Below are 22448 nucleotides of genomic sequence, written 5' to 3' on the forward strand. Positions count from 1 at the left end.
CAGAGATGTCTGTCTTCTGTCCAGGAAATACAGAGATCAATAAGCTGACAGTACAGCTATTTCTGGAGCAGAAGCTGCACACTGTCCCTGTCCAATAAATAAATAAATAAACAAACAAAAAAATTGATATATTTGCGATTGATGTTTCACATTCTTGGGGAGCTTATACTCAATTCATATTCTCTCTCATTTGACAAAAAATATCAACTTAATGTATAATGGCAATTGCACAGACCTGATTCTGATGTTCCAGCTTCTGTCTCTCTAGATCCTGGGAAAGTATGGTGACCTGACTAAGGGCTTCCTGCAATGTTTGGCTAGGTGATGAGCTGCACATCATGATCTGACTCTGTCTCTTTAGAGCCTTTTGTTCCACCACCATCTAAAGAAAGAACCACAGGGAAAGGAGTATTCCCCAGGACAAACATTGTTACAACAAGGGAAAAAAATCACAATATAAATCATCATAAACAGTGGAAGTTCATAAAAGAAGAAAACCCTCACTGCTCTGGCAAAGTTCTCAGCTTCTGTCCTCAGATCCCGCTCCAGATTCAAGGTGTCCAGTAAGGTCCCATATTCCTCCACAGCTAACTGAGACACTGGACAAAGTTTTGGGTCATTTACTTGTGTGGTTTAACTTACAGCATGCAACATATCAGCAATTAAAATACATGTAGCGCAATTCCAGTAAGCAAATCATATTTTCCTTTGCTATGCTTGATTGTGAGTGCAAGTGTTTTTAGAAATAAAGAACCACCCAACACACCACACACACCTCTGTTGTATTTTCCCAGAATCTTCTTTTGCTGAACTGTCTCAGCCATTAAAACAGTGTTCTCATGTCTCTTTTTCAACAGCTGCAAATTTGAAAAAATAAAGAAACGACATTGAGAAAACTATACTGTTTTATAAATTATATTTCACAGTAAACACTATCAGAGAAAACTGGTGTTACTTGCAGTTTCTACTTACTTCGTCTGAAAATGTGGATTCATTGTGAGATATTAATTGACGAGCAATTAGTAATTGTTTTTCTAATGCTTTGGTGACATGTGACAAATATGAATATATGTGGCCACAACATGCAGCATACAAATGTACAATTAGAGGGAGCAACTTCAATGACTTTTAAATAATGTACTTATATGTACAGAGTATTTACAATGGGTTCTCTTGAGATGAACGTTTTACACTTTTATACTTTAGATAAGTGGGATGCATACAGGCTTAAAAAACTTTCATAATCATGACACATAAAAGTGTGGACGGATTACAGTCATACATTAGTGATGCCAACATATACTGAGAACTTAGTGATGGAGAGCGAAGTCCAAGGACCAGTAGCACGAAAGACAGTTTTATAGATGAGCAAACCATCACCATGGTTACCATTTTACATTCTCCTCACAATTTTCAGACCAGGTCTGTAAATAAAGTATAAAAAGGGAAAGTACTTACCAAATCAACCCTAATGAGCAAGAGTCAATGAGAGGTTCCAATTGTTGGTTTTTGATCCATCTTGGCTTAATTACCAAACCAAAGCTGATTTTGATTTAATGATGACAGATTTCTAATCTGATCTATTATCTAATTGTGATTGTTTTGAATTACTTTGAAATTCGGTTGATTTTTCCTATCATTTGTGACCTGCCTTCACATTCGGATAAAAAGAATCAATAATTACTGTAAATTAGGATATTGTCCATGAAATCTGTGTCAGTGTATAAAACTAACTTCTTCCCTGGTTTCCTTCAGTTGTTCTCTCACTGCCTCGAGGTCACTAACAGCTTGATTTTTCTCCTTCAGTGTTGACTGCAAAATATTTTGTAGCTCTGAAAAAAAGACAATTACATATTTGTTAACTGTGATTTCACAAACCATAACACTGGTACAGAGGATTGTGAAGTCATGTATCTCATCAGTCTACAATGACCGATGTTTCATTCTGACACTAGGTGTGATATTTTATAACCTCGTCTCTGGGTTTTCATCTCACCAGTGCAATTTGTTCCATTTTGTTTTGTTGTACTTTTGTTGCAAATCAATTTAAACTGGGATTATATTTCACCTGTGCAAATGAGCTTATGCGACTGGTTATGTCCATTTGTATATTCCTGCTGAAAGACATACAAACGAACAACTACACTAAGGGTTAGTACTCTCCAAATAAAGCAGAATAATGCAACATGACTTCAGATGACTTGATGAGCAATATAAACATAGACTGTATAAAAGATCTTATAGTTTCTGGTTCTGAGAAGTGAAGTCAGTGCAGAAGGGTCTATTTCCTTTCTAAGTGCTGGCAGTGGGTGACTTCAGTGGTTATAAAAGTCTGATTGTCTAGAAATTCATGAGAAAATGATCCTATTTGAATACTGATTTGTGTCAAATACTAGCAACAGGTAGTGATAAAAAGCCAGGACTCGCAATGTTACAATTCAGTCTGCTTCCAAAAGCAAACCCGGAGTTCAACACAACAACAATGCCACCTATATTTAGCTGTTTATATGGTTTGAACTGTAAATACTTCCTGATAAGTGATCTCTTGTAAATATTAGCTGGAGGAGACAGGAACATCTTGCACCTGAGATTTTGTTCTTGGACTGAGTTGAGAGGCAAACCTCCTCCCCTTCATCCTCCTCTTCATCTTCAAGGCTGATCTCAGTGATAGTCTCTGGGCTGAGGTGGGAAAGCAACATTATGCTCTTCCTCTTCAGAGAGCGGTTCTGACGGTTTAACTGCAGTAATAGCATACAGATACACAAAAGTCAGGTCACTGCAGATTATAATAAATCCTTTGAAGAGTTGTGATCAGTTGCACTCAAAAAACAAATTGACCTTGTCCATATGACCTCTCTGTTTTATTGTTCTCAAATGGACCAATGGAATAGATTAAGCTCATATTTTAAAGTGTTTTATCATTATTATGCCTTGGCAGATAAAAGCTTGATGAATAACATTTATAGAGACAATCCCTCATCTGCTGCTACACAGGTATGTGTAGTCTTTTATTTGCCTTCACAATCTATTAATAATTCAGCATGAACAGAGGTATAACAAAACGTGAATAATAATTTACAAAGAAAAAGGGTAAGGGGATGCTTCAGGGATATTTTACATATACACACACAAAATTATAGACATTTATCAAGCTGAATTGATGGATGATGGATGTCAAGCTACAATTCTATCATCCAAAGAGTTTCAAGCACTGACGCTGCCTTTGCTTTGCAGTTTGGGCTAAATTTTAGACTATATCTGTGGGAATTTTAAAAACATGCATACTGTATAATGCTGTTGCAAACATTTACTGATCTATATATGGTAGCTATATCAATGACACTAATCAATGCACTATCAACATAGCTTAGGTATTTCCGATGAATTATTAACAAATTAGCCACATATAGCAAATTTTTATCTAGATGATCATTCTTTTCTAAGTCAAATAAAATAAATTAGTCTTCAAGGGAATTTGACATACCTTTATATGGAAGAAATTTCTCATATTAGACCATAATTTTTGAGCAACTGCAAGTGGAGGAGTTTCTCCATGACTTTTACAAAAAGTAACATGAATCTTTTTGTTTTTGTTTCAAAAATGTTTAACTAGGTAACAATTGTGCATTTTAAATGATACCTCTATTATGCTGTTGGTAATGACCATTGACCATGACCATTTGTAACTGACAAATTCAAATTACAACATGCTATTCCACATGTCAACAGTGATTTTTTTTTGTGGGGGGGGGGGTAATCTGGGGATGTTTGATACTTTGTCACTTCCACCTTGGGTTTGGGACAGTAGGCCTGCAATTTTTAAAGGTTTTACACAACATTTTACATGATATTGTCACAAAAAAGAAACATGCTAATTAGGCTGCACACACGAAAGAATGAGCGAGACACTGGCAAACCGCTGTTTTGTACATGTTCAGCAGCAAGTGGAGGTGCATGTACCCCAGTTTGGGAAACATGGTTTAGAGCAGCAATTCCCAAAGTGTGGTTTGCACACCCCCAGGGGTGCGTGAGCTGCCACCAGGGGGTGCGCGAGATAAAAAAATGTAATGGCAGTCTGTTGAAATATTACACAATTACAGTGTTGTTTTTTAAGTGAGATTTTTCCATGCAATAAAAACATGAACAATAAAAAATTCTTTTGTAATCCCTTTTATTTTAAATAAAAAAAAACTACAATTTATTAGTTTTGATAGAAAAATAGAAGAGCTGCTGTCTTCTACTATGCACTGCTGTCTTTGAATATGAGGGACAACTCGTTTCATGCATTTCTTCAAAAATGCTTAACTGGCTCTCCCGCTGCAGGCTGAGCGACTTTTGCACTGCACCTGCAGATGGATCTACCCTGTATTAATTTATTTCATATTTCTGAGCCTGTGCTCTTTGTTACTTAATTAAGTTATGGATTGTTTGTAATTTTATTTTTGCACTTGAAAAGTTTCAGATTGATCCTCATTTTTATTTGTTTTATTTCTTTTTAAATAGGCCTGTTGCTGCAATTTTTCTTTTACGTGGCTGAAACGTCTGTCCATCCTGTGTGAGGGATCCCTCCTCTGTTGTTCACCCTGAGGTTTCTCAGATTTTTCCCTGTTAAAAGGGTTTTCTATGGAGTTTTTCCTCAGTCGATGTGAGGGTCTAAGGGCAGAGGATGTTATGATGCCACGTAAAGCCCTTTGAGACAAACTGTTTGTGAAAACGGGCTCTACAAATAAAATTGCCTTGCCTTGCCTGAAAATGACCGTGCTTTATGTTAATGATTATATTGAAACTTTGTTGATGTCGCGTGTTCTGAATATTTGCACATGATTAAACATTAATCTTTAGCCTATTTGGTGATAAAACAAAGCTTTGGTGCGTTTTTTTGCCCTTTTTTTGGAGGGGGGGATCGGGGGTGCACCAAACCAGTTGGGACGTAGGAAAAAAGTTTGGGAAGCACTGGTTTAGAGTAATGGTTCCTGACCTTTTTTCCTACATCAAAGTTTTATCAAGGACGCAAGACGTTCATCTTTGTCAAAATCCAAAACAATACACTTCTGCACAAACTGTGCATCTTTCATGAAATCATTATATTTTGTTTCAAAATCTTGAGTTTCTCTGACACGGTGGCCATGTGCAGAAAAAGCGAGACAAATTTACAGAATTCATCACTTACAAGATAATGACAGCAGTTGGCTTGTGTAATATCTAACATCTTGTGGACATGATCATGTGGCAGAAGTAGTGGAACACACAGGCATTATGAAAGCAAACTGGATGGAAAAATAATTTAGCAGAGAATAAACTCATCAGTGGATACATCACTAACAGTAAATTGTTAAAGGGATGAATGCACCCATCATTCCTCAATACAAGGCAACAATTCAGCAACAGAGGCATCCTCTGATTGCACAACCTACAAATTCCCTGAAAGTTGACGTGAATCCAACAAAAACTGACAAGCTCGCATTTCACAACATCATTTTTTTCAAATTTGCATAGAGTGGCAAGTGTGCTTCATATTAAACTAGAGAAAAACATGCAGAGAAACAAGGTAGCAAAGCAACAGATAACATGTTGTTCTGATTTCCCTCTTTTCTGTGGCACTGCAATCAGTTGTAATGGCAGGACACACGCTATGACAATGATAAGGTGTAAAGAAATAGACGAAGAAGAGGTAGGATCTGGTCTTTTTACATGTAATCACAGTTCTTTGATGTGACATGTATTTGCATCTTGCATTTAAGTGCATCATGGTTTTCTCTGCGTTTATCACCTCTTACACATCTGACTTTTTTGAAAAAATTTTTTAGCACATTGATTAGTTCTACATAATGCATACATACTGAACTACCACAATTCCAATCTAAAAGTTCAATCATCAGTGCAATTGTATGTATCAATTAAGGAGACCATCACGAAGTAAAACAGGAATGAAGTGTATGGGGAGGAGATGGATGCCAATTATGTGTGTTTCTTGATGTCATCTGAAGGAAGAGATGTGCCAGGAAAAATGGAAAAAGATGAGAAAGAGAAAGGGCGAGCTAATTTATAAATGGCACCCTGGTGGGAGCAGATTGCAGCAATTCAATCTTTTGATGATGCCCTTCAAACTGCATCTTTTTTTCTTAAATGCAATCAGCAATGCATAACACGGACTCACATTTTTTTTTTTATAATGTTCAACAGTTGGAGAGAGATGAATATACAAAATTAAAGACATATCAAGGCTAACATAGCATCTGGCTAGCCTCTCCGAAGGTCATTTTTACACAAGCAGACCCCTTACTTTTTGATCACACATCAACACAAATATATCAGGCATCACAGACACATTTTGATTTGACTGGTTGCAAATTGCCAGTCAGTTTTTAATTTAATGAGTTGAGGAGTTAAGGAATCAAATTTTGTCTTCTTTTGAAGAGGCCTCTAGAAAAACTAGTATGCAAAATTACCATCATTGCATACAAGGAAATGAAAAAAGAGTTCAATTTATGTGCCTTCTTCTGGAAACAGCACCTTGCGTATTTTGCGTGTTTGATTTGAATGTAAATGAGTGATAAACTTGCTAACACCTCGAGAGTGTAAAAATTATTGCATTACAATATTCCTCAAATGCTACAGAAAGGACAGCATTGTTAAAAAATGAAATGCTCCCTATTCCATCCTTATTCTACCAAAAGCTTTTTGAATTTAGGTGAATTTATGTGCTGCTTTTAGCCGAAGTAACCAAATAGTTGAGGTATGGATACATTTAGGTATGTGGCTAAGGAACACACACACTCACACACACACACACACACACACACACACACACACACACACACAGGACACCCTGGACAACACAATGTCCCATTCTTTGGCAAGTCTTGTCTTTTCTATGTTGATTTTTAGTGTTCAAAAGAAGGACGATCAAAACAAACTGACTATAGAACCAAACAGAGGAGAGCAAAGCCGCTGCGTCCTTGTGCACTGCCATCTGTTGTCCACCGCAGTTTCACCTTTGACCACAAAAGTATAGTGCAGTGGTAACATGGTTGCTGTACATTAAGTTTTTGTACACAACAAGGACACGGGCAGTGATTATATGAGAATTGGGCCAAGTCAATCTCTGTCATATTTCATTTGGATTCTGTTACCAGCCAGAGAGATAAGTAGACTTTAACAAACAGAGATTGTTTTTCATTTTCCAGTAAAAGAGTAGGATGTCTAAAAAGTAAAAGCTTGCTTGAAAAATCTAAGTCAAATAACGTTCGAATTTTGTATTTAAAGACAGTAACAACAGACAGATGCTTGGCACAATGCCTCTGTAAATATCCCTTTGGCATGTTTAAGACTAAAAATAGCCCTAATCAGTGAATCATTCATGTTTTGATACCTGAAGTGAGGTTCTTGGCGTTCAAAATGTGGAATATTTCTTTTTTTTTAGTAAATACTTATGACATGCTTCTGAACATTTTTCCCTAATTTCAATGTCCTTTTAATGTTTAAGACATCCATCCATCGTCATCTTCCGCTTATTCCTACACATTAAGGGTCGCGGGGGGGCTGGAGCCTATCCCAGCGTCAACGGGCGAGAGGCGGGGTACACCCTAGACAGGTCGCCAGTCCATCGCAGGGCCAACATAGAGAGACGAACAACCATTCACACTCACATTCATACCTTTGGTCAATTTAGAGTATTCAATCAGCCTAGTCCCCAATTGCATGTTTTTGGACTGTGGGAGGAAGCTGGAGTACCCGGAGAGAACCCACGCAGACACAGGGAGAACATGCAAACTCCACACAGAAAGATCCCGTGCCTGAGCCGGGACTCGAACCCGGAACCTTCTTGCTGTGAGGCCACAGTGCTAACCACTGCACCACCGTACAGCCCTGTTTAAGACATTTCAGGCCTAAAACTTTATCAGGTTACAACATCTTGGCTTTTCTGTTTTGTATTGTCACCAATAATTGCCCTGTTCTCTGTTTGGAATGTAGCTTGTGCTGAAGCTTGTAGGCTGTATGGGTGTGAGCACAAATTACATTCTCAGCCACAAGCTTAATCTGCACCTCCAGGTATCCCAGGATGCTCTGTGCAGCATATCAGTGACTACTTGAGAAAACAAAACATCTACAGGCCATGGAGAATGACTATCGGTCAGCTCCGAAAAGGTTCTGGCAAACCGTCCATCGCCTTGGGGGGGAAGGTGGTAACTTGCCCACACTGACGGGAGGCTGCTGACATCAATTGGGGAGATAATTGGACTGTGGAAGGAATTCTCTGAGGAACTCCTCAATCCCATCAACACATACTCCATGGAGGAAACAGAGTTGGGGGAGTACTTGGTGGGGGGGGGGGGGGGGGGGGGTCGCTCACTCTCCCAGACAGAGGTTGCCGAGGCAGTTAAGCAACTCTGCAGTGGCAGGGCTCCACCCTGGGTATCTCAAGGCTCTGGATGTTGTGGGGCTGTCTGGGCTGACACGTCTCAGCAACATTGTGTGGACATCGGGGGTGGTGCCTTTGGAGTGGCAGACCAGGGTTGTGGTCCCCATCTTTAAGAAAGGGGACCAGAGGGTGTGTTCCAACTATCAGGGGATCACACTCCTCAGCCTCTTTGGAAAGGTCTATGCCAGGGTACTGGAGAGGAGGGTCAGGGCGATTGTCGAACCTCAGATTGAGGAGAAGCATGGTGGTTTTCGTCCCGGCCGTGTAACCGTGGATCAACTCTTTACTCTTGCCAGGGTGCTGGAGGGGGCATGGGAGTTTGCCCAACCAGTCCACATGGGCTTTGTGGGTTTGGAGAAGGCTTATGACCGTGTTCCCAGGAACACCCTGTCGGGGGTACTCTGAGAGTATGGGGTAGATGGCCCCTTACAAAGGCCGTTCAGTCTTTCTACCGGAGGAGTGAGAGTCTGGTTTGCATTGCCGGCAGTAAGTCGGACCTGTTCCTAGTGAGGGTTGGTCTCCGCCAAGGCTGCCCTTTTTCTTTGCCCTTCTGTTCATAACTTTTATGGACAGAATTTCTAGGTGCAGCCGGGTGGTGGAGGGGGTCGAGTTTGGTGCCGGGAGGATGTCGTCTCTGATTTTTGCGGATGATGTGGTCCTCTTAGCTCCATCAGGCCACTACCTCCAGCTCTTGCTACGAATGTCGAAGCGCTGGGATGAGAATCAGCACCTCCTCCAAGACTATGGCCATGGTCCTCAGCCAGAAAAGGGTGGCCTGCCCACTCCAGGTCCGGGGGGTGCGGTCCTGCCTAAGGTGGAGGAGTTTAAATATCTCAGGGTTTTGTTCACAAGTGAGGGTAGGATGGAGCAGGAGATTGACAGGCGGATTGGGGTGGCATCTGCAGTGATGTGGGTGCTAAACCAGTCCGTTGTGGTAGAGTGAGCTTAGCCAAAATGCTCTTGATTTACCGGTCAATCTATGTTCCAACCCTCACCTATGATCATGAGCTTTGGGTCATGACTGAAAGAACGAGATCGCAAATGGCTGAAGTGTGTTTCCTCCACAGGGTGGCTAGGCTCTCCCTTAGAGATAGGGTCAGAAGCTCAGTCATTCGGGAGGGACTCAGAGTAGAGCCACTGCTCCTCCATGTCGAGAGGAGTCAGTTGAGGTGGTTCAGGCATCTGGTTAGGATGCCTCCCTCAGGAGGTTTTCCAGGCATGTCCAAGAGGGAGGAGGCCTCGGGGCCAACCCAGGACACGCTGGAGGGATTATGTCTCTCGGTCGGCTTAGGAACGCCTCGGTATTCCCCAAGAAGAGCTGGTGGAAGTGGCTGGTGAAAGGACAGTTTGGGCTTCCTTGCTGAGGCTACTGCCCAACCAACCAGATAAGCAGAGGAGGACGACAACTTATTCAAACAAAAATTAAAATCAAAGTCCAAAATCCTGCAATACAAGTGATTGTTAATACCACAATATTGCTCAACAACCAAGTCAACTAAACGAAGTTGGTTATGGTCACATTGAGTAGCAAGAAGAGCCTCCTCTCCAAGATGTAGATAAAAAACAAAAAGCTCAAAAAAGAAGTGAAGTCAGAGAAACAGCAAGAAAAAAAAGCTTGAAGATGACCTTCACAATAATTCTCCTTCAGCTTCCCACTGCCCAAAATCTGGGCCTACCAGGTGGACTGTGAAGGTTTTTGTCAAGAAATTGAATGAGAAATGATTACAGTAATAAGTTCAACACCAAACGGCTGCAAAATCACTAGGTGCCAGGTTCCCCCTCTCAATCACAACTCACATTTTAGCAAAGACTCAAGAAAGTGTGCCCAGAATCAAAAGAACACAACACAATTTTAGACATGATAGATATGGGGATGGGAGCGGAACTGGACGACCACAGAGGTTTTGATTGATTGCAACATACAAATTGAATGGGTCAAAGCGACAGTTAGAGAATACACTAGAAGGTAGGGGCGGCATGACTCAGGAAGTAGAGTGGCCTGTAATTGGAAGGCTATAGGTTTGATCCCCCTGCTGCCCAGAGAACCTGTCGTAGAGTCCTTGAGCAAGACACAAATTGCTCCTGTTGAGCTGTTTGGCACCTTCCCCTTGCTTGTACATGGCAGCCTCCCCCATCAATGTTTGAGTGTGAGTGGGTGAATGAGGCAGCACTGCAAAGTGCTTTGAGTACTGCTAAGGCAGAGAAGGCTCTTTATGATTTATACCAGAATGATTTGATGCTGCAGTAAATATAATATATAAACTACTCTCCTAATTTTATTTTGAAATGTTGGTTTATGGAATAAAAGTAATGTCAGTAGCAAAAAAAAATATGGATAGTTTGACAGGATGGTAGTAATGGTCTTTGAGGAGAAATACTATAGGTCGTAATGAAACGTACCTTGGAGGCAAGGGCTTCAGCACTTTCTCTACACTGCTTCTCAATCTCCAGGTTCTCCTGTATGGCAGTTACCTCCTCTATGACCAGCTGAGAAACTAGAGGGGAAAAAAAGAGAAAGAACATGATTAAAAAAAACACCACAGCCTAGATCTCATAACATGGTGCAGCAAAAGTCTTCAAGCTTCTAAAAAATGTAGTGGGAAAACCTGAGCTCGAAGTGGGCTGCTACTACAGTACACAGTGCCACCACTTCAACATTTTACTCTACTCTCCAATTTTTGGACATTCTTTGCTTAAAACACCTAATGAAGGAATGACCAAAAAAGTAGTGTATCTCACCATTTTCACAGTACTCTCTGGACTGTAATAGTTTCCCTAATGTATGTTAAAGCCCTTTTTGGTAAGTCCATCCACCCATCCATTTTCTACCGCTACCGCTAATACCGCTAATCTGTTAAGGGTCATGGGGGGGCTGGAGCCTGTCCCTGCTGTCATTGGGCAAGAGCTGGGGTACACCCTGGATGCGTAACCAGTCTGTCACAGGGCCATCAGAAACAATTAGGGGCCCAGTATCTTGCTCAAGGATACTTCGACCAGGGGAAGTGATGACTGAACCAGCAACTCTTCGGTTGCTAGACGGCCTCTGAGCCATGCTGCCCCCTGTTTCAGTTAGTTTCTATTTTATTTAGAAACCAATTCCCTCCTGCATCTTTGTTTGCTGGGCTTCCTGGATCAGTGTGGTTCCTTTTATTCTTTTCTGTGTCATCACCTGTGAGTTGTAAGATAATGATCTTTTCATTAAAGGTCTACCAAGTACTACTGTACTTCTGGTTTACTAAAAAAGGAAACTCCCTGTTGTTTCTGCCCTGGTGGCTTGGTCCTGACCTGCCTGCTATCCTGGACAGGGAGCGTGTTGTTCTGGTTGCTCCACATCAGCTACAGTCAGCTACCCACAGCATCCAAGACACACCGTAGCATACACATACACACACATACACACTTGCGGTGCACAACTGATCCATCATCACACACTGACATTTATTTTAAAATTATATTAAATCAAATGTTAAATTTGCACTGGAAATTCTGCAACCAATGTTTTCTTTTTTTTCTGTTGTTATTGTTGTTACTTTTTGTTTGTTTGTTTGTTTTTCTGTTATTGTTGTTGTTGTTTTTGTGCCCCCCCCCCCGTCTCTCCCCCACCCCCATCTTCCCTATCCTGTCCCTGTTCTCTCTTTCTATCCACTCCTGGGCCTCAGTCCGGTAGCTTTATCAATGAACCAATACCATTCCAAATACAGTTAAACACAAATGGCGATAGGAGGATTTTATCAGATTCCTCCTTTGCAGTGTAAAACTGCTTCAGTATAACAAGGCACCAGGAACATCTATACACTTGCCCCAGCTGCTGAACAGGACAGGTTTAAAAAAAAAAGAAAAGATATTGTGACTGTGTAAATCTATACCAATACAGACACTACATGTACCCTAAGGATCTAAGCATTTGATAATTTTCCCATGCTCAAAACAATAAGAACTGTAACAAATATCAAAATACATACAACTCAGAAAAAGAAATGCAAAAAAAAAAAAAAAAAAATGCTTTGCCAGTAAGTGGTCCAGGACAGTAAGGGAAATGATAATATGATAATGTCAATCATACAGTAAAGCACACAAGACATTAGGGACTATTGTTTCGTCTCAGTGTGTCATATTTATTCAAGTGAAGATAATTTGAGGTCACTGTTGTCACAGTGAGTGGACATGTGAGGCCTCCGTACAACAAAACAACGGGCTGGAAGGATCTTGAAGAACAAAGTGCTTCGTTGCACAGAAAAAGCAAACAAGCTGAACTAAGACAACTGACCCAAGACAAACTCGAATAAGAGCTGGTGTGACCAAACAGATGAGACAGTGATGAGCCTATTTAATCTCTCATAGCTGGACTAGGAATTCATTACTGCTATCTGCAACTTCATTTTGTAAAGTTAAAGCTCTTATTTTAGATATTTTTAATTACTTTTAATTTGACTATTCCACCCTAAAGTTTGAGACATCTTAAATAATTACTTTTAGACTAATGAAATGCCACTTGTTTTGCCATTCGTGTATGGAAATTTTCATCATGAATATCTATAATTAATATGATAGTATCAAATTATGTGAACTGCAAATGTCAATGACTAGGTGTAAGTAATAATAAGTAGTAAATTAATAGTCATAATAATAGTTTTATTTAATTTTCATCATACTTAAATTCCCATTAACTGAGATACCTGAATATTCTTTCTTAGATTCCTACAATTACATTTGATGAGTGTGAAAGGCAAGACAAAGCTTGAACTAGTCTACTTGTATGGGGACGAACCACAATTGAATTTTCATACCAAAGCAGCCAGGGGCTAAAGCTTCTTTCTTCTAAAGAAGCAAAAGAAGTCTTTGTTCTTGTACATCGATACAGTGAAATTTGCTCCCATTCAGCCCATCTTCTATGGTTGTGAGAAGTGCTCAGACATCTCCAATTCTTTTGGTATGTCCCTTGGTCAGGAGCACCAATGGGAGTTTTAAGACTCCAAAAGCCCAAACAGAAAGAACCTGGGACACTCTTGCTGTACATCAACTGTGGTAACCACTGAGCCACCATGCTTGAAAAGGAAGGAGTGTTTTTAATGCTGCAGGATGAGCATAGCACAAACTTATAAAAACTACATCTGAATGACCTCAGTCTTACTGTTACTACCAGCCAGTAACATTAGCATACATTCTGCTGCACAAAATGAATTGATCCAGAAGGTTATTAAGACTTTTTAAAACAGGTTTTATCATCTTATAGATGCAGGTATACATTTGGTGACTTAAACAAAAGGGAAATATTTTCCAGCAGCAGTGCCAGTGGTCTAAACACCCTACACTGAAACTTAACCATCCAGTCAATACTGTGTGAATTTATGCAAAAAATGTCAATTTGAAAAATTGCTGTGCATTTGAGCTCCCTGTGTCTGGTGACTTGGGCAGGCCTTTGGTCACTTACTAGTGACTCTGAAATCTCATTCATACATTTTAATATAAGATGTAATGTAGATGTAAAAAATTAATTTTGGTTTCATGAAATAAATTTGCTATTTGATTCGCAACATCTCCATTTGAAAATTTTGGAGAGCAGCAAAACACTGCTTCGTCATTTGTTTGTGATTTGGTATGATTCGTGGATTTCATATATTTGTCCTTTATCTTTGTATGTGTGACGTCAAAGGGGGCTGTGTACAACTGTTCAATCATTATATATTTTCACATCCAACAAACAAAGAGCCACATTTTCTTCCTTCAGTTTCTTAGCCCGCTATGCTTTGCACCAGTAAACTTCTGAGAATATCTCTTTCGCTGCTTAATGTCCAACTATGCTTCATAGCTTATTTCTATGATGCACGCTGTTGGTGCTTGACACCTGATTTTGTTTTGACACTGAAAACACCAGCCTGGTGCAAAACAAGGCTGATGGGGTTTTAGTTTACCAGTCAAAAACCAAAACAATTAACTGAAAAAAAGCTGTATAAAAAAAATTAAAAGCTCCATGTACATCATTATAAGAATGACAGTCCAGGGTATTCATGTGGCAATGCCACCTTTGTATTGCTGGCTGCCACCTATGCAGAAAATTTAAGTTTAAGCTGATTGGTTTGAAAAAACAGACACTCTATGTATAAAATTTCAGCCCTAACGGACACTTTGACCTGTCAAATCATTATTGTTTGCACTACAGCACCACACTCAAAATACTGGATTTGTGCTGCAAATGCAGAACACATTTTTTCAGCCTTTACATCCTCAAAAAGTCCAGGGAGAACCCAGAATAGACAATCTGATCTTCTGAGATCAAAACATATAAAATAAATATTTCTACCTATCCCATAATTTTTGCTATAAGCATTGTAATAAAACAATTCCACAGTATCATCTGTTGAAACCTGCTGTACTACCACTGTTTTTTGGAGGAATTTTCACAACAAAACCATCTTTCATGAAAAATAACAATAGAAAATCACAAAATTAAAATGTGCACATTTATCATAAATTACCTACTAAAACATTGATTGTACTTTTATCATATATATATATATATATATATATGTATATACATCCATATATACACACACACACACACACACACACACACACACACACACACGTGTATGTATGTATGTATGTGTGTGTGTGTGTGTGTGTGTGTGTGTGTGTGTGTGTGTGTATGTGTGTGTGCGCGCGCGTGTAAAACTTACAATGGCTACAAATTCAAAAATCAGCCAGCCAGTTATAAGGTTACCTGTTCCGATAATGACATGTATTGATTTGGACATATTTAAGTATACTAAGGTGGTCAAAAAAATAACTAAGATAGAAAAACCATAATGTTGTTTAAGCTACAATCACAACTCAGAACAAAAAGAGCACCCATAAAGAATAGCTTGCCACTTAACTAATTAAACATTGTGGTGAAGCAGGGGAGAAATTAAGCATTAGTGCTACTACTGTGGGCGATTCCTTCCCCCAAGCGACACCTAATTAAGACACTGATGAACACCAGCGCTGGGCGATATCCATGTTCTACCAACACCCTCCACATCAACCATTCAATAACACTTAACTGCCAGTCTTCATCCTCGGCCTGTACTCCGTTCCTCTCTGCCTGACTCTCTAATGCCGTGGTCACACTCAGTAACGCACGAAAGGATGCCTTGAACTAAATGACATGTTAATTATAATTAATGGTAGCCATGGTAAATAAACAGCAGTGGAAGTGTTGAAAGTGTATGAGCACAAGTCAACGGGGGGTTTTGACACATCAAAATTGGCAGTCTTAATTGTAAGTTTCGGCATCCCCAGACATCATCACTCCATCTTTTTTCTCCCCCTTTTTGTGGCTGTCTTTATTCATCCTCCTCTCAGGAAAGACAGTGATTACCCCTGTGCCGACGTGCTGCATAATGGTATCAGCGCCGCCAACAGAGCAGTGAATTAAATTGTATCTGCAGCCGCTGTGAAGCCTTGATGAGGGGGGCAGATGCCTTTGTGGTGTTATCATTATAACACAATGGTCATGTTGTCATCAACCTTGCCATGGCCAATTGAAATGGCAAGATTGTGTGTTGGGGGCTTTTTCTCCCGTCCTCCCACTACCCCCCCACCAACCCTGCCACCCCACCTCGAGCCGTTTTGTTGTGAATAGGAGCAATTTTCTAAGAGCTATGAAATCACGTAATAGGTCCTAATATGCAGCTGCTTGGCACAGTGAGGCAGCCTCTATTAACGCAAAATCAAACACAATATGTGTTTTGGCTGGAGAATCGCTGAATACATGAGCACAGGCCAGAATTATTCAGATGAAAATCCACACAACTGTCACAGTTACAAAGACAAACTATTTGCTCCATCTTTTGACATGCAGTGCCCTATTTCAGATTCTGTCTCCACTAAAGTGGTCATAGCAAAGCTTGTGAGGAAAATCATTTTGGAAAATTGAATGGTGGGCCAGAACATTTGAAACACATTTACAGCATTGGGAAACAAATTTAAGAGCAGCAACAGTACTGCTCAAATATATTATTATTTTGTTTTTGATTCATTATTACTTTCAAAACCTAATGCATTTAAATAAATAGAACATATATGGTATATGTTTGTTCTCACAATGTGCTGAAAGTGTAACGGTGCAATACTGAGCAGATTCAAGAGAACATGAGTATTTCCTAAAGATTTGTTTAGTTTCACCGTGAGTGGCTAAGCTTTTTCAGAACTACAAAACCTGTGATATAAACCACATCCCACCTCATTACAGCTTCCTGCAGTTTGCCTCAAACACACACACACACACACACACACACACACACACACACACACCGACACAACCTGTGTGCTTCCATCTTAACTTGTTGCATAAATTGAACCAGGGCCTTCTACGTTCATGATGTGCCTGCAATGCACTAGCTGGAACATATTTCTCTTCGCCATGCCTCCTCTGTGACTGATGAAAACAGCATACACTGTTTTTCGCTACAGTTAGCTCCCAGTTTTTAACCTATTAAACCATAGGACCAACAGCGCCCCCATGTGATGAGTCATTACATTTCTTACGTCAGCAATAACTCATGAATAATGAGGTCACTTCAAACAGTATCTGCATAGTGCAGTGGTTCGCAAACTTTTTCAGCCGAGCCCCCCTGGTGTGACCAGAAATATTTTCAGGCCCTTCTCACCTGGTCTACATTTGGACATTTGCTACAATTAATTAATCACTATATTGATTCTACAAATGTTTTACAGTAATAACTACAGTTAATTAACATTTTTATCAAGTATGAAAATGAAAAGCGCTTGGCAAATGATCCCATGCCACTGTGAAATAATTAATGGAAAAAGTAGCAGTACTTCCTGAGTAGTCGATCTATTTAATTCATATTTAATTTTTGAATAATACATGGATGAAAGTTAATTAACCCAGCACAAACACAACTTTTTTCTACAGCAGGTTGCAAAAACTCCCATCATTAGTCCACACTGTTAAAATATCCTTCCTATCTCACACATTTCTATCAGGGGTATGTGTATTTTCCCTCCCAAGTCTTCTGAAGGCAGGTTGTTGTTTTTAGATTGCCAATCTCTGTTCAATCCAAATGTTCAATTATGTATTTCAATACAGGTAAGTAACAAAAATAAAAACCTTAGGGTTTTGAACAACCTTTTGAATAGGTTTACGCATTGCAACAGAATGCACCATGAAGTTGCTCATTTGTAGTTTGAGTCCTTTACAGTACTGCAAAGTAAAATTGTTCTCGTTATGAAACAACAATATCACGACTGCATCTCTCATGTGTAGAAGAGTTTTAGTGCAGTGTGGTGAGAATGAGTAGTGGTGCAGGTGCTTCTGCTCCTGTACAAAAGTGTATCAGGGAACACAGCCAGTGTATGAAAGGCTACCTCCATTAGCATCCCCCCCAGTTCATAATATTACACCTATCAACACTCACTACTGTAACCAAAAATGTGTCACAGTTTCAGATTCGGGAGGTTTCACTGCAAGTCATGGTTATTGTTTTGTTTTCCCCCCTTTGGCATCACTGGACCTTATTCTTGTCTGTAGTGAATTATGTTACTGTCAGCAGTACCTTTCAAACATTTTCATTTATATCTAAATTGCAGCATGTACATCATAAAAAAAACTTTGAGTATTATATTGTTTCTTGACCCCAAGAAATGATGAATAAAACAAAATACACTTTTGAAAACTGCTACTGATAATAATTAGATTTAATTATTTTCTGGAATTGGTGATTTACAGAGGAATTTAAAAGTGTAGCAGTGTAAGAAGAAAATAAAAGTTTTCCTCTGAAAATGTCTGATTAATCCCTTTGGGCTAGGCCACGATGGCAGATACAAAAAAAAAATTACATTCATTCATTGTACCATTGAGGGAACATTCCTTCCAAATGTTCTTGCAGAGAACATTTCCTGTCTTGTACCTCTATTTTTAAGTGCGTGTAGCTCTTTGTAGAGTTTATAATGGGTATGAGTTTTTGATGGTAAAGAGAAAAAATATACTGTGTTGGAAAGTTAAACAGGTTCAGTATACTGGTAAAAATCCAGAAATAGTTTAACTCAACCAATAGCATTTCTCTCCCACCAAACCAATGTCATTATAATGAGACCTAGAAATTGTGTTGCCAGATGGTCCCAAATGGAAGCTCATACAGAAAAAAAGTTATGTGTTTATATATACACATAAATGTCTCAAGTACTGGCCACACTGGGTCCTTCTGATGGGTCACTACACAGTGATGTGATTTCAAAAAAATCACATCTACTTTCTGAAAAAGCTCTTCAGCTGCTACAGAAATACTGTACCATACAGTTTAAGGGTACCCATACCTTCTATAAAGACTGCCCAGGGGGAGAATGCTGAAGCCTCTTATTTTAATAAAGCTGCCTCTGCAACTTGTATATTGCTCAATTTTTGCACCCCAGACTAGTTCGTTTGCAGAACGAAAATGCTTAAACATATCAACTGTTGTATAACTATTGAAAAAGTGGAGATAAACTTACCCTGATGGAATTCATTGAGCCTCTTTACAGCCTCGTCTCTCTCATCTTCCAGTCTCTTGCACTAGAAGAGACAAAAAGTAAGTTAAGTTTTGTTAACCTTCACTCCACCTGCCCATGCAACTGAAAGACTGTGAAAATGTCAAAAGCATAGTTAAATTAACAGAATGAAAATGTCTTCAATGGTAGTGAATGATAAATAAGGATGGAAGGCAGAAGAAGATGTTATGAAAGATGATCATTGTCTCCAATGCGAAGAGAATTCTGAGATGTTTCCAACGATCCTGACCCAGAAAAATAGAACACAATTTGGTTAAGTTTGATCTTGAAATTGGTGAAGGTAAGAGAATGGCTGCTTTCATGTTGAAGACACAAATGTAGAGTAGTGATTAGAGACAGGAAGCAAACCACAGCACAATGTAAATGCAAATTATCACAGACATTCAAGAAAATGACAAATGCTACTATTTCTTTCTGGAAAGCTTCCTAAACAAAGTCTACCATTTAATAAAAATACTATGGTTGCTGTTCAGCTACTGCTTTAATTCTCACTGCTCCAAATTAGAACACTACTATGTTTCCTACAGCTACACATTTGTCATTTCTGATTCAAGTGGGCAAAAAGCAGCTGCTAAATACTGTGATGTCATATAAACCAAATTATATTATTTGGTCACAGAAAACAAGAGGATAAAAAAACCCACACGCTATTTGTCACTACAACTCAGACAAAATGTACCACTCACTTACCTCCATTGTTGTTGTCTCATGCTTCCTCTGCAGGCCTTCATACTCCTGTAGAGCTGGGGGAATCAAAGGATGCCAGTAAGCCATCTTAATACCAACATCACCACTAACCAAATATCAGTAATTTCAAAGAGCTTCCTATTAAATACAGCTGGGAAAATGTCCAGCATGTGAGATTTTCTAATCCAATGACTATTACAGCTTGTGCCATGTGTCACCGGACTATTATAGCATAGCATGCTGAATTTAGTAACGTCCCTGTTGCATTTGCTTTTGGGTGTGGCATCACTAATCTAGCAACAAGAACTGCCTTCTATGGCAAATGTGTATAAACTTCAATAACCCGACAAGTCACCGCGACAATGAAATATGACAAGAAAAAACATGCTTCACCACCAAAACAGTAGGTGGGCTTCTATGCCACTGAGTTGATATTCGTACAGCAGCAACTGAAACTCAGCAGATCATTTAAGAGTTAGAACAAATAAATGTTGATAAGCAGTTGTATTTTCTGAAATTACAAGTCAGGAAAGAGTTCGGAGATGGAGGATGTGCTGTGGAAATGAATGTGAGGGAAAATGGTGATGCGAAGTGGACTTCTCAGAGTAGTGTGACTCCATCACATCTAGTTACATTTCAGAGGAAGTGCATGTCAGGCCACAGTGTGTAATGTACATATTGTACATGGTGTACCAGCAGCACTGATTCAGTGCTATTTTTGTGGAGATCTTTCCTTAACATTCCATTACATGGATGGTCGGCAACACTGCTGGTACTTGAATACAATCTTATTTAAATAGTTATAGTGAGTTTAGACATGTGCCTTAATCGCACAAGGAAGGCCTACTACAATTTTCACAGTATTTTGCGACATGTACGACGGTCAAACTGTTTGATGATACAGTTATTCTAGCTAGTACTAAGAGCATATTCCAAAGTTAGTGATTTGCTGACACAGTAAGAAAACATTAAAAATCTGCCACAATAACGGGCAGAAAACAGCACTAACAGCTTCAGTTTGAATTCTCGCAGCCATAAATTGTAGACACAACACCGGCAGATATCGGGAAGAAGTTTGCGTGATACATCCACAAGAAAGCTTAAAACTTGTTTCATTACTTAAGCACTTGCTTGTTTCTAACTCACGCTGTTGGATTCACTTTAACATCTGTATTGTAATTTTAGTTTAGGACGCGCATTGTGGTTTTGTTTACTTACTAGTATTTCTTAAATTGATTTGAACATTATTTTAATTTTTCTGGCAATTAAGGCTGCAACTTTTCTTTTAAAGGTGATATAAGAATAAAGTTTCTTTTGATTATTATCATTACTACAAAGCAATATATTAGGTTACTTAAATACAGGGATACTGCACACAGTAGAGAGGGGCTCTCAATATTCTTTTCTACCACCTCAGGCTCCTGCATTTGGCCCTGTATGAAAAGATAGGAAGGCCCACACAACGCCCTCCTACTTCTTGACTGAGGTCTTGAGAAAAAGAAACTGTAAGAGGTGGAACCCAGCCTGTCAAAGAACAAACTGATAACTTTGGTGCGAAGTTAATTTCTCTACTGACTCAACCATTAGCTTCCAGCAAAGGTAGCTACTGTACACCTACAAGGACCTGACCTCGAAAAATATTCAAATAGGACCTTTAGAACCAAGCGATATCGTATTATGAGTATTTTCTGTCAACGAGCAAAGGTTCGATCAGTTTAAGTTTACTCAGAAACTGTAACTGTACAAGATGGGATAAACTCACATTGACTACTGTGTGCTAATCAATTTAAAACAAATGCTTTGTGCCGTCCATATTTATTGTCTTACATGAAACGTACCTTTGCTTGTCAAGTCACCTATTAAACTAATTTTCTCCAGCTCCTCTGCAGCCATAGCGAGAAAAACCTGTGACGAAAATTCTACAGGAAGCGGGTCCTCGCGACTCACCTGTTGCATTCATTCCCGCGTCACACAGCCCCGCCTGTTCTGTATCAAAGCCTGAGTGTCTCTACTTCATCTAAAGGTACATAACCACTCAGTTTAATCTACAGACAGTAAATGCTCCAGCAACAGTATGGTATCTGCATGTATGTGCGTGTATACCTGTACAAGCATATTAACAATAAATTATCATCGCTCTTAAAACCTTTTTAAATTATAATCCTCATTAAATGCATTAATATATTTGTAATATATTAAAAAAAAGGTTTAAGAATTGCATGTGACACAATAGAATATAATGTCTAAAGTCAAATGACTAGCTTTTCACAACTTTCAATATTCCACAGCGTCATTGGCTGAATACTCATACATAACAAGAGCAGATATGCAGGTGCAGTCCATTTGGAGTTTAGACTCAAGCCATTCCTGCAACCATCATAAAAAATGATGACTCAAAAAGTGCAACCTGGAGGTTACTCAGTCAGGTAATTAAAAACCTTTTTGCTAAACTAAAGTAAGTTGGTAGTTCCAAAGGCATTGCTTTAAAAGCAATGAAGAAGTATATTAAAAATAAATGATTTATGGAGCTTATTCATATTTTATATTAATATGATTATATAAAAGTAAACAGCCTCTCATTATGCTCTCTGTGCAGGTACCTATCATATCAAATGTTGAACAAATGTTGAGAAACTAAGCAGGGCATCCCATCTTGGTACATAAATAAAAACTGGGGAGATTAATAGAGTTGAGACAAAACTGACGAGAATCATCATATAATTTAATTTATTCACAGACACAAAACTCACACAGCATTATGGTTGCACAACAAAGAATTAGTTACTGC

The 22448-nt window shown here is 39.2% G+C and overlaps 1 protein-coding gene across 3 annotated transcripts in view; it reads right to left on the bottom strand.

The window, feature by feature from the left end:
* Window positions 1–21677, bottom strand: part of shtn1 (shootin 1) — a 40614-nt gene extending 18937 nt beyond the window's left edge. For 2 of the 3 annotated variants that reach the window (XM_086181025.1, XM_086181023.1), the window contains exons 1-9: window positions 21499–21603; window positions 19664–19716; window positions 18917–18977; window positions 10823–10917; window positions 2585–2738; window positions 1735–1832; window positions 776–857; window positions 505–599; window positions 236–382 (exon numbers count right to left, since the gene is read on the bottom strand). In XM_086181025.1, coding sequence (XP_086037151.1) covers window positions 236–382; window positions 505–599; window positions 776–857; window positions 1735–1832; window positions 2585–2738; window positions 10823–10917; window positions 18917–18977; window positions 19664–19716; window positions 21499–21553 — 840 coding nt within the window. In that variant the 5' untranslated portion in view covers window positions 21554–21603. The other variant, XM_086181024.1, reaches the window with a different exon arrangement.
* Between the last annotated feature and the right edge of the window lie 771 nt (window positions 21678–22448).

The sequence above is a fragment of the Aulostomus chinensis genome, chromosome 16, assembly GCF_037954235.1.
Source record: "Aulostomus chinensis isolate RoL2024-O1b breed Wild chromosome 16, RoL_Achi_v1.0, whole genome shotgun sequence".
In the NCBI taxonomy this organism is placed as follows: domain Eukaryota; kingdom Metazoa; phylum Chordata; class Actinopteri; order Syngnathiformes; family Aulostomidae; genus Aulostomus; species Aulostomus chinensis.